This window comes from Lepidochelys olivacea (genome assembly GCF_965140295.1).
Source record: "Lepidochelys olivacea isolate rLepOli2 genome assembly, chromosome: 2".
Classification (NCBI taxonomy): Eukaryota; Metazoa; Chordata; order Testudines; family Cheloniidae; genus Lepidochelys; species Lepidochelys olivacea.
The window spans coordinates 77232171-77247677 of NC_140412.1; the positions used below are offsets into that span (position 1 = coordinate 77232171).

The following is a 15507-nucleotide window of genomic DNA, read 5'->3' on the forward strand; positions in this document are numbered from 1 at the left end:
TTTTAATTCCCCACCCTATTTGTATAGAAAAATAGTATCACAACAGTTGGTTAAGCTCTGGTGTGTTCTGATGGTTATCCCTCCCCATAAAAAAAACACCTTTAGTCTCCTAATTTTATGCAGTCTTCATCGATTGCTATTTGAGGCCAGCAGGACTTAGTGTATGATTAAGTGTTTGATTGAATCTGGGCCTTCGTCAGTGGAGTACTATATACCTTAAGCTTTCTCGCTCTGATAGAGCTAGTCATGTTAGAGTTCAGGTGGCACATTTATTTACAGGCCTCTTAAGAATAAATTTGATAAGCTTCTGACTCAAAAAAAATATTATATCTGAAGTCCTACGTCTTGTAGTTTGTTTAAAATTATGAAAGGCTGATTGTTTACAACATTCCATTCTTAAATATTTTTAGCCAGAGCTAGTTGAAACATATAAAATCATAAGACTTTTTTGTGTGTCTGCTGTTGCATAAATCCACGCAAATCTGTCTCCTTATTTTAAGAGATGGGGCATTTTTGACTACTTACATGCAAATTGATCAGTGAGGTGCCTCAAACAAGGAAGTTATTTCAAGTCAGATACAGTATGATACAGATATATATTTTTAATCCACCCTGCTTATTGCCTCTAATCACCCTTATTAGTTTTACCTGACTGTTCTCTATAGTCTTCAGCTCCAACAAAGGCTAATAGAAAACAGCTAAAAATGCTTTAAAAATATTAGCTGCATTTTCAGACAATGTTGTTGAAATGCCTTCACCACAGAGCTGATGGGAAAATGGTAACTATTTTACTCACAAAAAAATCTAAAGAAATGAAAATTTTTGGATTATGATTTTTGGAAAAATTTGAAAACTGAAAAATTTTACTAATCAAGTTGTATTTGCTATTATATAAATACTTTTTTCAAGTACTTAGTATCTAAAATATGTACTGGTGAATTGCCTACAGATCTGCAAAATCTCTTGGCACGTTCTTTGTAGAAAGTTACACCTCTGGGCACTGTACATACAAATCTACATAATACAGTAGATCACTAATTTCTCGTGCTCAACTTGATAAGGCCCAGAGATGAAGGATGGCCTAATAGCTAGAGTGCTAGCCTGGAACTGGAATGACCAAGGTTCAGATCCTCTTCTACCAAAGTCTTCCTGTATGACCTTGCTTTAGTCTGTTCATCTCTCTTTGCCTCAGTTTCATATCTATAAAATGGGGATAATACTTTCCTACCTTGAGGGGTTGTGAGGATACACTGAGATTGTGAGGTGCCCAGATACTACTATGGTGGGAGTCATATAAATAATTTAGTTAGCAATACTAGGTCTTGTGTCTGATGTGCTGTGTTGCACTGACTATTACCAATATTGTTTTATTGAACTTCCCTGTGTCTCTGTATCCATCTGACTCTTGCCTTATATTGAGATTGTCCCTACCTCAAGGAGTTTAATCATGTTCTGTGATTGTACACCGCATAGCACATTGGGGTCCTGATCCATGACTAGGGCTCCTAGATGCTACAGTAATATAAATAAATATAAGAAATTTCAAATGATGTGAAATTTAGCATAAACACTTTTCTAGAACATCCTGTTTCCTGAAATATGATGTATATTTGCAATAATAAAAATAAATAACAGCTTTGTGTAGGATGCAGGTAACTTGCAGTGTAAAATGAAGAATATCTATTGCTGAAGGACATATGAAAGACAATTTCGATCTCAAACAAATTAAATACAAACATATTCCATGAATAGTGAATATGCTGAATAATAGTAATTGTCTGAGCATGTCAGTGTTTAAAATTTATTTAAAAAATTACAGGTGATATTATCACTAATACGCACCATCATTAACACTCTGGAAAAATAGAGATGTGTTTTCTGTGAAACAAGTACACTGGAACTTGAGTGTTCTAAAAAGTCTGTCCTTTTTCCTTAAAACTGTTCTCACTTTTGCCAGATGTAAAGAGGTTAAAGCAGCTCTTCTGAAAGCATTCAGAGCAACTTGCTCACAATATATCCCTGTTCCTCAGCTTGTTCACTCTATAAACAGTGGAAATAATCAACCTTTCAAATCTAAGGAAGTGTGGTGTCTCTTGGACAAGATGCAAAAAGACAGTCAAGTCATGGTGTCGGATAATGTTGTATTTATCATTTAGTGCTTAGCTACTTTCATGTACTCAGGTCTTTGAAGCTAGTCTTGTTTTGAATGTTTTGTACAATAAAAATATGCAGCTGCCAGCAACGTCTCATGAATCAGTTCATGAAAATGCATCAGGAGCATTTAGTAGGTGTACATGTTTACTTGGATTTGTATGCCAAGCTGAGGTGCCAGCAGCCCAATGAGACAGTGTCTAATTGTTGTCTTGGTAAAATGGATAATCTAGGCTGCCTGGTGAGACTTCAACAGATTTTAAAAAATCTAGTCTCTCTTTGTTCTGTATATCTTCACCATGTTCAGGGAGATTTAAAGCAAATGTCAGATATCTCACACAATGACACATTTCCACGTGCAATGAGTAGAAGCCTTAAGCCTACCAATTTCAGACACTTTATTGGTCTTGTCATAGTACCCAGATGTTATCTAAGATGATGCTTTATTTTTCATTCTTAACAGATTTTAGCAAAATGACTAAGATGAACTATAACTGTAAAATAATTGTGTGATTGAGACATCCAGGTGACTTCAAACACTGATCTCTTGGTCATTGGTTTTTATGTCTCAGATTTCATTCATTTTATGTCTCAGATGTTCATTCTGTTAAATGAAGAAAATGCATCTTATAACTAAAGGAAATGCCAAAACTTGAATGACTCTAGAAACACAAACAACAATTTTCAGGAACAACATTAAACAGTATAATTTGAGTGCAGATCAAGACGAGGTAAGAGACAGAAATTTTAGGGGAAAGTGAATCTTTGTCAGTATCCTGTTGGAAGACTTGTACTACATTATTGCTGTTCTCTATATTTACAGGGTACGCCTGTGCCTTGCTATGGATGTTGGGATTAGCCAGTTCATCCTTGCTGTATTTTGAGGTTTCATCTTGATCAGATTGGAAGAAAGAGTTTTCTCAGTTTACATATGTACAACTCCCTGCCTCGAAGACTGCCAGAGATCCTGTGTTATTCAAGACACAGTGAAGGCCACCTGATTCGGTGATTCTGGTTTATAAAACAGTTTTAACCTGCTCTCTTCTTTAGTATTAATTTTTATTTTATTATTTTAATGTATTATATAAAAAACTTGTATTTGCAAAAGGAATCGCCATTGGGCAGAGATGCTTGTCATCCTGTGCAGTAACCCACATGTTTTAAGATGAAATAAAATAATAAAAATAGTGGAAAATGCAGTAGCAGATCAGATGTTTTAAGTTTGGGAATGACTGAGGACAGAGGAGATGAGGACAGTTACCAGTTGGAAATCGGGTTTACAAACAGTGAGAGAGATGCGTGTGTATAATATATAATCCTGGCTTCTGTGAAGTCAGGAGCAAAACCTCCATTAACTTCAGTGAGGTCAGGATTTCACCCATCATGACTCAGTGCATTTTCCCTCACTTTTTAGGTTAACTTTAATTGCTACTTTATACAGGGATGTAAAGCTTTAACAGTGGATATCTGAAAAACATTTGCTTGTAGCTAATAAAATGGTGTATACTGTAAGTTACAGGCTTTTTATTTGATCTTTTTTAAGTATCAAGCCAGAGTGTCCTGGATATCTTCTTTTCCCCCTGACATTTGTTCAGCTCTTGTTCATTTAAGTTCAACTATATCACCTATTCAGCACACAATTATTTTGCGAAAAAGCCTTGTTTAGAAAATACCTGAATCTTTTAACTAAAAAGACAATACTTACGTTTTCTAAAATCCAAGCTTCTTTGTTTTTTATCATTTTTTGGTGGTATTTCTTCTTCATGCAACATGTGCTTATAATAGTGACAAGGAGCATAATGACAAATACAGCCATTGTCGAGGAAACAGCTATTATAATATTTTCTTTAGTTGAGCCTCTCCTCTCACACTTTTCTCCCATATACCACCAGTCATTACCTGCTGGACATCTATAAAATAAGAGCAACACCTATTTGACATCTAACAAAAATTAAAGAAAGATACAGTTCTGTAAATTGTAGGTTCATTATTAGTATACACTAAACCTTCATGATGCAATCTAACTCTGAATTAAAGTTGCTCTATGGGGTATTCCCATCTGTATATACACAGAGAGCTGCCACCTTGCTGCTGTTTCCCTTTGCTATCGTGTTCCAGATGGAGCCACTCTAGTTGACAGCCTTCTAGGGAAAGTCTAAAGATAAGACTGGTTGATCATTCTGATTACTTTAGCAGTTGACTTGGTTGTATATGTCCCTCTAAAAAAAAACAACCCCACCACTGAAAAGGCACAACCTATGAGGAGAATTTAGTGTCCTTGGACCTCTTCCCCCCCATCTGGCTGCTGATTAGCTCTTTTTTTCCCCCTTGAACTGATGACATTCCAGGTAATACAAAATTAATTTTCTACTCCTGGAAACTGGTGCTACTATCAGCAGAGCTGTTATGTGGCTTGCCTGTGTTACTGTTAATTCATTGTACTGACCTGCTGCAGTTCTGCCCACCTGCCATGCTCATCTCCTTTCTGTTGCACTTCTGTTTCCTTCAGCCAATCACTTCAAAAAAGTGTGTGGATGGGAGCAGAAGGTTATCAACAAAAGCAGCTCAACCAACCACCAAGTGCCTTACGCTATCCTTACAATTCAAAAGCACTCAATTAGCATGTTCTAGCAACCCTCTTCTTCTGCACCCCCACCTCTTCCTCTCTCCCTCATTATCAATTAAGCTCATCTGTCAATTTTTAAACTGGAAGACCATCAGGACAGGAACTATGGACCAAATTGTCAGGTCTGACCAAGTAGTGTTTGGCACAGGAGCTGGGGTTGAGGAAGCAAAGGTAACTTCACCCCTGTTGTTCCCCAATTCTGTGGATGGCCCAACTGAAGATGCTTCAGTCATGTCCCCTTTCCTTGGCCAGGCTTCCTCACCCAGTAGCTGGGCGGGATGTTGGTGTAGGGCTGCCACCTGGGGATTTTCCTTATGCTGGGGCAACTCCAAAAGATATTGGTACGACTTAAACAGAGCTGGACCATCGCACCAAAAAGTAGAAATGGTCGTCTGTTCTAAAGAACTACTACTGGAGAATGGTGTGGATTGCACCCTCAGCCAGTTTGCAGACGACACTAAATTGGGAGGAGAGGTAGATACGCTGGAGGGTAGGGATAGGATACAGAGGGACCTAGACAAATTGGAGGATTGGGCCAAAAGAAATCTGATGAGGCTCAACAAGGACAAGTGCAGAGTCTTGCACTTAGGACTGAAGAATCTAATGCAGCGCTACAGACTAGGGACCGAATGGCTAGGCAGCAGTTCTGCAGAAAAGGACCTAGGGGTGACAGTGAACGAGAAGCTGGATGTGAGTCAACAGTGTGCCCTTGTTGCCAAGAAGGCCAATGGCATTTTGGGATGTATAAGTAGGGGCACTGCCAGCAGATCGAGGGATGTGATCGTTCCCCTCTATTCGACATTGGTGAGGCCTCATCTGGAGTACTGTGTCCAGTTTTGGGCCCCACACTACAAGAAGGATCTGGAAAAATTGGAGAGAGTCCAGCGGAGGGCAACAAAAATGATTAGGGGACTGGAACACATGATTTATGAGGAGAGGCTGAGGGAACTGGGATTGTTTAGTCTCCAGAAGAGAAGAATGAGGGGGGATTTGATAGCTGCTTTCAACTACCTGAAAGGTGGTTCCAAAGAGGATGGATCTAGACTATTCTCAGTGGTAGAAGAGGACAGGACAAGGAGTAATGGTCTCAAGTTGCAGTGGGGGAGATTTAGGTTGGATATTAGGAAAAAAATTTTCACTACGAGGATGGTGAAACACTGGAACGCGTTACCTAGGGAGGTGGTGGAATCTCCTTCCTTAGAAGTTTTTAAGGTCAGGCTTGACAAAGCTCTGGCTGGGATGATTTAATTGGGGATCGGTCCTGCTTTGAGCAGGGGGTTGGACTAGATGACCTCCTGAAGTCCCTTCCAACCCTGATATTCTATGACTCTATGATTCCTTCTCCTTAGCCAGGACTGCTATTGTCCCCAGGAGATATAAGTTATGGCACATGGAGCAGGTGTTCCTGAGGTTTTTATTGAAAGATATTACTGTAAATTTACAATACAACTGCCACTTTTCTTCTAATCCATAAGCCTGGCAGCCCTACAGGCTGCAGTTTGTGGCTGTCTGGCCCTTTTAAACTCCGTCTATTAAATTATGGCCACATTTCTAGAAAAGGATCCACTTGCATAGAAACTATAAGCTCACATGAAGTGTATTGGCTTCAATGAGATTTTGCATGATCAGGGCTTAAATTAAAAGCTTGATGCACTTGGCCTTCAGAATTCTGCCTCACAGCAGTCCCAAGGTGTGCATGCTCTGGCATAACATTGCTATACTACTAACCAATTGAAAGGATGATGATACTGAGATCTGGAACAATGTTAACCAATCAGATTGCATATGTTAATGAATCTACCTTGCTTAGCTATAATAAATTCCAGAAATGCTGCTATACACTTCCTTGAAGGCAAAAACCTAGTTTAGTCATCAAACTTCCTGTCCCCTTTAGTTTCAAAGCCAAGCTGTTACACTTTTGAAATTCAGAGCCATAATCAGGACCACCTGATATTTCTGAAAAAACTGTTCAGAATGCATGTAACAATACATGGGTTGACTTCTTGTTTCAAAAATATAAATTTCCTTGAGATTACATTTAACTTCTGTTTCATCTCCATTAATATTTAACCCTCAGTTTAGGATGAGGTAATCCTTAACTATGATAACACATTAACAAAGCCATTAAAAATAAATATAGATTAAAAACAGAATACTTTAAAATAGGGAAAGACTGAGCCTGGGAAAAGCTGTGTTGCCCAAACTGGTCACAGATTTAGTCAGGATTTGTGATGTTAGACATTCGCTGTATTAAAACCAGCCAGTCTTCTCTGCGGGTAACAAGTTTAATTTATTTTCTTAAATGATTAAACTCTACTCCACGGTTTTCTTTCTGATCACAAAATTCACCTTGGGATTGAAGTAAGTTAGTTACCTGCACACTGGTTTTTCATCGACGACAATGGAGATACCACCATTTACACAGAAATTTAGAGTTGCTGTCACGGGTACTGTTGTGGGAATGGTGGTTGCTGTGGCGCTAGCATTTGTTAAGCTTGGTTCAGTTGATATCAGATGTGAGATATCTAAAGGGGAAAAAAAGAGCATGTGCTTTTCATGCCATACTAATTTTTAGTTGACCAGCTATAAGACTTTTCCATTACCCTGTTTTTTGAAGCTCTCTGATTTTCTGCAAATGGACACAACATTTCCCTACATTAAAATGAGAATATATAACACCCACAAGTTTGCACTACTGATGAATTCTAAAAGTAAATAGCAATAATATACTGGCTGTGACACATCCTAAGCAATTTTCAGCTGTTATAAATAAATAACTGGTATTTTCACCTTTCAGCAGCATGAAATTCCTCTGCCACGTTTTGCAGTTTATATTCAGAAACAGTCAAGAGACCAGAAGTGGTCTAGCGAAGAAATTTTGTATAGGAACAGCATCACATAGTGTATAATTAGATTTCTAACCCACTAATGAGCTAGGTTGAGATGATTATACAGTGACTATATCTATCCATACTTTCAGTCAAGCACATGATTAACTTTAAACATGAGTAGGCCCACTGACTCGCAGGACTACTCACGCATAAAATTAATCATGTGAATATATGTTTATAGGAACGGAGCCTTATGTAGTACTAAAAACATCATACTGCATGCTTACTGCATTATAAAGAGTTACTTTATATAGCTACCATCAATGCTTACATACCTTCCATTGTTAAAAGAATGTAAACACCATCTTCTTTGATGAAGTTGAGGCTTCTAAGCCTTTCATGAGTTAGAAATCCATTAGTTCCACGTCCTGGCCCTCTCATGAATTGAGTACCATTAGCGAAATTAGCAGGCGATCCTACTTTGTCTGGCCTGTCCCAAAAATAAGATGCGGAATCTGCAAGGGGGAAAAAAATGCGTGTATGTGTGTGTCCTGAATATTTAAACAGGAAGTCAAAACTCAGATAAGGAGTTATATTGGTTGTACAATTATATAAATTACTGTCTCTCTCCCCTCCACACTTCCTGGTCCTGAGAATCAACTCAAGTGTGCAGGAGGCTATTATCAAGAAAGTCTTCTGGTGGCTTGTTAAATAGATTTTTATCTTGGGATGGAACATGAGGCCTATTCTGTGTGTCATCCAAAAAATATTTTTTGGAAGAAAGTTGGAAGAAAAATTGGTAACACGGGATTAGTTTTTAAAATGCACTAGTTTGGTGGTTCTCAAAGTGAAGCATTTGCTGGTAGTCTGTGGAGAACTAGCTGGTCACAAGTTGCCAGCTCCTCCTCCAGATATGCCAGCTTGACACTGCAGAGCAGAGATCAAACACCTGTGAAAGTAGCTGGTAACACAGAGAAGGAGCCAGCCTTGCTGCCTGTACTAGGGGCTTCCACTACCTAGAAGGAGAAGAATCAAGAGCTGCCCTCAGGGATTGGAGATGTCAGCAGGATACGAATGACCAAGTGAAAAAAGAAGGAAAGTGAGTTGCAGGTGCATGGGTGCAGAGAACCAAGGGGGCTGAGCACTATGCCCAGGTGTGTAGGGTAAAAGGGAACTAAGTGGCAAGGACCAGAATGTATAGGGCAAGAAGATGACTATCAACAGGAAATCTTGTGTAGTGTTGTTTTATTAAAAGGGGATCCCATCCTGTCATTCTAGAGTATTTATCTCACATACTTTCCACATTAGGGAGTTTGATGTGTGTGTGCATCACAGAATATTTGTACTTAAAAAAAAATATTGTGACTTTTAGACAATTTTTAATGCTTTTCAGACCCTAGCGTTACTAAAGTCTGGGAATCCACACAGCTAGTTGTATTTCCATGCAAAGCAAGAACTTAAAGATTGTGATACTGGTAGTTGTCTTTTGTAGCAAAATTCTTACTACACTAGTATATAGAAAGTGTCTCAGGCCTATAGCCAATGTACATTAAAATAAAATCCTATAATTTACCTCCCCATAGAAATTCTTACTCTCTTCTGTTTTCAGTCTTTACCTTTTCATTGAATTTTCTCCTTTTAAAATGACTGTGAGCTATTGCCATTTCTTCTCTTTTCTTCCCTCTCACCCCCTCCAGCTGCAGGTTATTGAATTTGAATTATTGTTCTTTGTCCACTTGAAGACTAGGTTTGACACCAATGCTCCCTTCATCATGGGCTCTGGTTAATGATGGCACTCTTGTCTTGTATTAAATCATGCGTAATAGCTGGTCACCGCTCTCTATATAAAGGATGCCACCCAAGGCCCCTGCTCAACCCTATTATCCTGCTCTGGGACATACAATTCCCCAATGTCACTGCTTCCTGCCATTGCATCAAATTCCCTACTAATGTAATGTAGTGTAGTCATCAGTTTTTAACTAACCTGTTAATACAGATAGATCTGTTGTTACACTTCTTTGATTTGACATGCGTTGACGAATATCAGGATTTTGATCCAACAGCACCATAGTAGCTTGTTGCCATTCACAAGGCCACTGCAGAAGATCATCATTTACTCCAGAGATTAAATGCAAATATATTGCTAAGTTAAATGGGTTGCTACTGGTACCATTCACATACAAGCCAACCTGAAAAGCATATCCTTTACTAGAGTAAAAAGGAGGACTGTATATTTTATTTTGTGCAGGACTTGTATTGAGGAGATGTGTGAAATTTCTTATATGCCAGACATGATGGGGACACTGTGTTTCTGAAAGGTTAATGTCATCAATAGAAAGGCCACCATTTGATGAACCATTTCCTTTTATGCCTTCAAATACAATCCTGAATTTACTTGTGGCGTTCAAAGGAACATGGTAAAGCTGCCAATAATCCAGAGGTGAACCTGAAAAAGAATTGTGGGGTTTTCAAAGATGGCAAACAAAGCAGTCAAATACTGTACAGTATTCAGGATCTGTTACAACATTACACAAAAATTTATTAATTCCACTAGAGTTGAGGTTGTGTCAATATCTCTCTTATAAACACTGCTTTTCACGGAATTTAAATATGCATGCAGGAGCACATTCTTTTCCCTTCTAATTTTCTAACGTATGTTTAGTTGTTTAACATGCATAATATTTACTGAATTTAATAGTGGAAAAAAGTTATTGTTCTTAAAGATTTATTTTTCTTGATTATGTATTTTCAAAAGAATTTGACAGTGAGTTAATCCAAATGTTGTGAGAACTGGACGTGCACAAAAAACAGACTAGTATCTCAGTAACAATCCCCTCCTAACCAAAACAGTCCACTGCTCACCTCTACCAGCACCAAAACACAGCCCATGCACATAAATAGTTACATATCAAAAGAACAGAAAAGGATGGATTGATTTTAAATCAGAGCTACTTAAATTACCAATTTTAATCATGATATAAATCAGCAAGCAAGAAACCTTGATTTATATTCATTTTATTTGTGTTTTGCCATTGTACCATTTAGTTATTTTCCTGAAGAAAGACTGATTCTCATTGGTTGGTAACCATTAAAACATGCTGATTAGCAACTAAATATAACTTTTGCATTAAATTTGGTGCTTCTTTTTGCTAACCAGGAGAATACGCTCTATCTGTACATATTTATTTAAGCAGTTATATAGCTTAATATATACGTATTCAGATTCTTAATTTTTACATTTTTATATTAGAAAATGGTGAATGATGTATTTCTTGTTTACTAGATTAATTTTTACTTGTGATTTGTGTCAAGCTCTATTTGTATGGAAATTCAAATCAATTAAAATGTACAAGAGAAGTATTTTAATTGTTTTATTAAATAAAACTACCTTAAATATTCTAGATACATAAGGAAAAAAAATTTATCGAACATTTTCTATTGAAAACTACCTGATTTATGAAGCAAAGGAAATATTATCTGTATTTAGTGAATTGAATAAATTATTTCCTATCACCATGTTCTCCAGGATTTTGGAACTAGCAGATCTCATCCTCTCACACCTATTTTCTTGGCTGCCAACTGGTTTCTTAATTCTGAATTAATTAATCATTGAACTGAACTAGTTGAATAAACTGAAATGCAGAAAATATTCTCTGCAGCTGCAGAAGAGACTACTGCTATCAAAATCTGGCTTAGCATGTCAACAAACTCTGGTTCCAGGTGCTTAGCCAGTGACTTCCACGATTTCAGTGGTTTGACTTCCTTTAAAACTTGGCAGCAAATGTGTACTGCTTAAAGTTTTTTTTTATTTAGTTTAAATGATTAATAGATAATAAATTTAGGTTAATATAGGTTTTCAATATCAAATTTAAATAGCTTTATTTTAAAAAAACTCTGTACTTAATTTAAATTTTAAAAAAATCTGATGTAAATATTTTTTAAAAAGTCATTGACTTATCCACCCTGTCCTGCAACCAAATATCCTGAGACAGATTTCAAGAAGTAGGCTGAAGTATAGAGAGAGTAAACTTGCTCTCAGGATAGGTTTAGTGAGAATTAGGGGTTTCCTTTAGATTAACCTGAGGTCTACACCAGCCCTGAGAAGCCCTGATACCTGTCTGTATGAGAGGAATCTGATAGTGTACAGGGATGCCAAAAACACCAGAGCAACCGGCTGGTGAAGTTCATGGGGCAATCAAGCACGCAGGAAAAAAAGGCTTAGAGGACTTGATATTTGCTACAGGGAAGACCTTGCAAGCAAACAGGTCTAATTAGATGTAGGCTATGTCTACACTATGGAGACTATACCCACATAGCCATGTCAGCATAGCTATGCTGGCATAACCCTGTAGTCGGAGCCTACATCAACAGGTTTTTTCCATTAGTGTGGGAATACTGCCTCCCCAAATGATTGATAGCTACTATTCTTTCCTCAATATAGCTGCATCTACACTGAGGGGATTTGGGGGCACGGTTAGATCAGCATAGCTATGTCTTTGGAGGTTTGGTGTTTTTCACACCCTTGGCCATCATAGCTATATTGACTAACTTTTAAGTGTAGAACAAGCCTTCGTCATAAAGGGGAACAAGTCTATTTATTATTAGTAGTATTTATTATTCTTCAGTCTAAAAGAGTGAGCATATGAATAACTGGGTACTGTATGTATAATTATTATGCATTTGCTTTTTCTAATGAGATCTGCTCTGACTTACTAAAAATGACAAAAGATCTTGTGCCTGATCCAAAACCCGATGAATCAATTAAAAAACTTCTGTAGATTTCAATGCATTTTAATTAGTCCTTATCTGGGAAATACACTATTATAGACTGGTCCTGTAAACCTGGAGATTGGTGAGGGGTTTTTATTTTTAATCAGTTTTAAAAAGTGTATTATATTTTCAAAAAAGAGGGAGAAAAGAAACAGGAAGGAAACTAGCATATAGAGTAAATTTTTCAAAAGGGCCCAAGTGACTAAACCCTGTTGATTTCCAGTAGGAGTTAGGTGTCTAATAAGGGTATGTCTTCACTACCTGCCAGATCGGCGGGCAGTGATCAATCCAGCGGGGATCGATTTATCGCATCTAGCCTAGACTAGACGCGATAAATCGACCTCCGAGCACTATCCCGTCGACTCCTGTACTCCAGCGCCGCGAGAGGTGCAGCCAGAGTCGACGGGGGAGTGGCAGCAGTTGACTCATCGTGGTGGAAACACCACGATAAGTCGATCTAAGTACATCGACTTCAGCTATGTTATTCACATAGCTGAAGCTGCATAACTTAGATCGCTCCCTCCCACCCCCGTGTAGACCAGGACTAAGTCACTTAAACCTATTTACAGTTGAAAGCTCACAGAATATATCATGCTACATGTCAACTGCAAATTATGATATGTTATTCACATACTTCTGTGAAGTGAGTCCAAATACTGTTAAATAAATGTCTGGAAATATTTTTTTCCAATTTGATAAGATACCTCAGACCAGGGCATTGGGCTAATCTTTTAGATTCACTCCAACTTTTCCACTTTTGTAATATTAATATCTTAACTATTAATTTGCTCTGCAACTTTTTATGTTGTCAAAGACGCATCTACCTACAATTTTAGATCAGCTACCATGAATGCTTGTGGATATTTCACTACGTTAGGTGAGAGAACCATACTGATGATAAGTGCAAGTCAGTTGTAGTAACTGACTAAGTTACTGGAAAATGACTGGCTGAGGTTGCATCTCAGAATGTCTCCTCAGCCAATAGAATCACTGCAGTAGCAAGAGAGAAGAAAGCAAACAACGAAACTACAGAGGACAGGAGTTAGAAGATGAACAATGATAAAGGAAAAACGCCACTTCATTATACTATGCTTTTCACTCCCAGTTGTCTGTTAAGCATATTGAATATATATCCAACCAGAAGGCACACATTTAAAAAGCAAATTTATTTCATACCTTGTATCCTTTCAACGAGTCTTAAGGTACTATTGGAGCTGGCTAAAGCATACTCCCTGACTAAGATGTTCAGCTTATCACTTTCATGACCACTGTTGTAATAATAGAATTGTAAGCACTGAAATCCTCTTTTCGGATATAGAATGCGGCTCTCCAGAGTAGCTGTGTTTCCCACGCTGCCAGCACTGGTGTTAAAATGCATGAAGTACCCAGTATCTGTGAAAAGGGCATGGGAAATACAAAAGAAAAAGAAAGCATACTTTTCCGGTTACATTTTTATTAATATTATTTAACATCACGTTCTGATAATGCCTAGGGGACTCAGCCAGCTTGGGGTCCCATTGTGTTAGGCCCTGTATAAATGTAGTAAATGATGGTCCCTACCCCAAAGGCCTTAAAGTCTCTGGGGATAGAGTGTTGGAGTAAAGAGAATTTTTCTCTTTTGCTACGTTTCAGAGTAGCAGCCGTGTTAGTCTGTATTCGCAAAAAGAAAAGGAGGACTTGTGGCACCTTAGAGACTAACCAATTTATTTGAGCATAAGCTTTCGATGAAGGGAGCTGTAGCTCACGAAAGCTTATGCTCAAATAAATTGGTTAGTCTCTAAGGTGCCACAAGTCCTCCTTTTCTCTTTTGCTAGCTATTTTCCCCATTTGCCTGTCTCTTATTATCCATGTTCCAAAGCATAGGCTCTTCTGGTCTAGCCACTGAGGGACATAGGACTCAGGAATGGATTTACCATGAAACCGTTTGGTGGCATGGGGACCCCAATGATTGGGGGCCCCCTCAAAATGCAGGACAAATCTCATCTGACAACTTGCCCCCGAGTCCTGGCCGGCGGCACAGCAAGGCTCAGGGAGGCAGGCTGCCTGCATGCTTTGGCCCATGGCCCCACACTGCTCCTGGAAGCAGACGGCTGCTGGCATGTCTCTGTGCACCCTTGGCAAGGGGGTAGGTGGCTCCGTACACTGCCCTCGCCCTGGGTGGCCCAAGGAAACCCACTGCCCCCCTCCCCACAAGAGGCATGCAGAGACGTTCCAGCAGCAGGGCTAAGGCAGCTCCCTGCCTGCTCTGCCTCCCTCCCTTCACGCCACACCGCTCCCGGAAGCTGCCTGCATGTCCCTGTGGTGCCCTGAGCGCTGACTCTGCAGCTCTCATTGTCTGGGAACTGCACCTGCAGAGACCCCCCCTCCCCACCACCCTCCACCTAGGAGGTGCTGCCAGAGGGGTGTGTGTGCCAGTCGCTTTGGGAGCCACACTGCCTGAGGTAAGCCCCACCCCCTACACCCTAACCCTCTGCCCCAGCCCAGAGCCTGCACTCTGCACCCAAACTTCCTTCCAGAGCCCGACCCCCCACCCCTCCTGCACCCAAAGCCCCTGCCCCAGCCCAGAGCCTGCACCCAAACTTCCTCCCAGAGCCCGCCCCCCCACCTCAACCCCCTGCCTCAGCCCAAACCCCGCACCCAGCACCCAAATTCCCTCCCAAAGCCCAACCCCGAACCTCCTCCTTCATCCAAACCCCCTGCCCCAATCAAGATAGCTCGCTTTATTTTCATTTACTTCCCATTGCTTATAATATAGGAGGAGGATGAAGAAAAAAAGAATGAAAAACTGGGGGGAGATGAGAGAATGTTCTTTTTCTTTGCTGGGTCCTGAGGGGGGTCCCCGAAAATGAAGCTGTGCACAGGGCCCCACTAACTCTAAATCCACCACTGACAGGACTGCAAGGGACCTCCTGATCTCTGAGTCTAGTCCCCTGCTATCTCAGGCAACCCCATCATAGAATCCCATTAATAAACTATCAAGCTCTATCTTGAAACTAGTCAAGTTGTTTGTCCCAATGTCTCCTTTCCAGATGGCCCATTATTTGCTTGCACATACTGCCTGGAGTTTTGGCTGACGCTGTTGAACCAAAACTCATGATGTTTGTTTTGGCAGGCTCAAAACAATCAGTT

General features: G+C 39.5%; 1 protein-coding gene across 1 annotated transcript in view; it reads right to left on the reverse strand.

The window, feature by feature from the left end:
- Positions 1-1846: 1846 nt before the first annotated feature.
- MEP1B (meprin A subunit beta) overlaps positions 1847-15507 on the reverse strand; it is a 34778-nt gene continuing 21117 nt past the window's right edge. The window contains exons 10-15 of the mRNA XM_084619911.1: positions 13555-13770; positions 9593-10054; positions 7944-8123; positions 7152-7302; positions 3857-4061; positions 1847-2755 (exon numbers count right to left, since the gene is read on the reverse strand). Coding sequence (XP_084476037.1) covers positions 2720-2755; positions 3857-4061; positions 7152-7302; positions 7944-8123; positions 9593-10054; positions 13555-13770 — 1250 coding nt within the window. The 3' untranslated portion in view covers positions 1847-2719. The remainder of the gene's footprint in view (positions 2756-3856; positions 4062-7151; positions 7303-7943; positions 8124-9592; positions 10055-13554; positions 13771-15507) is intronic.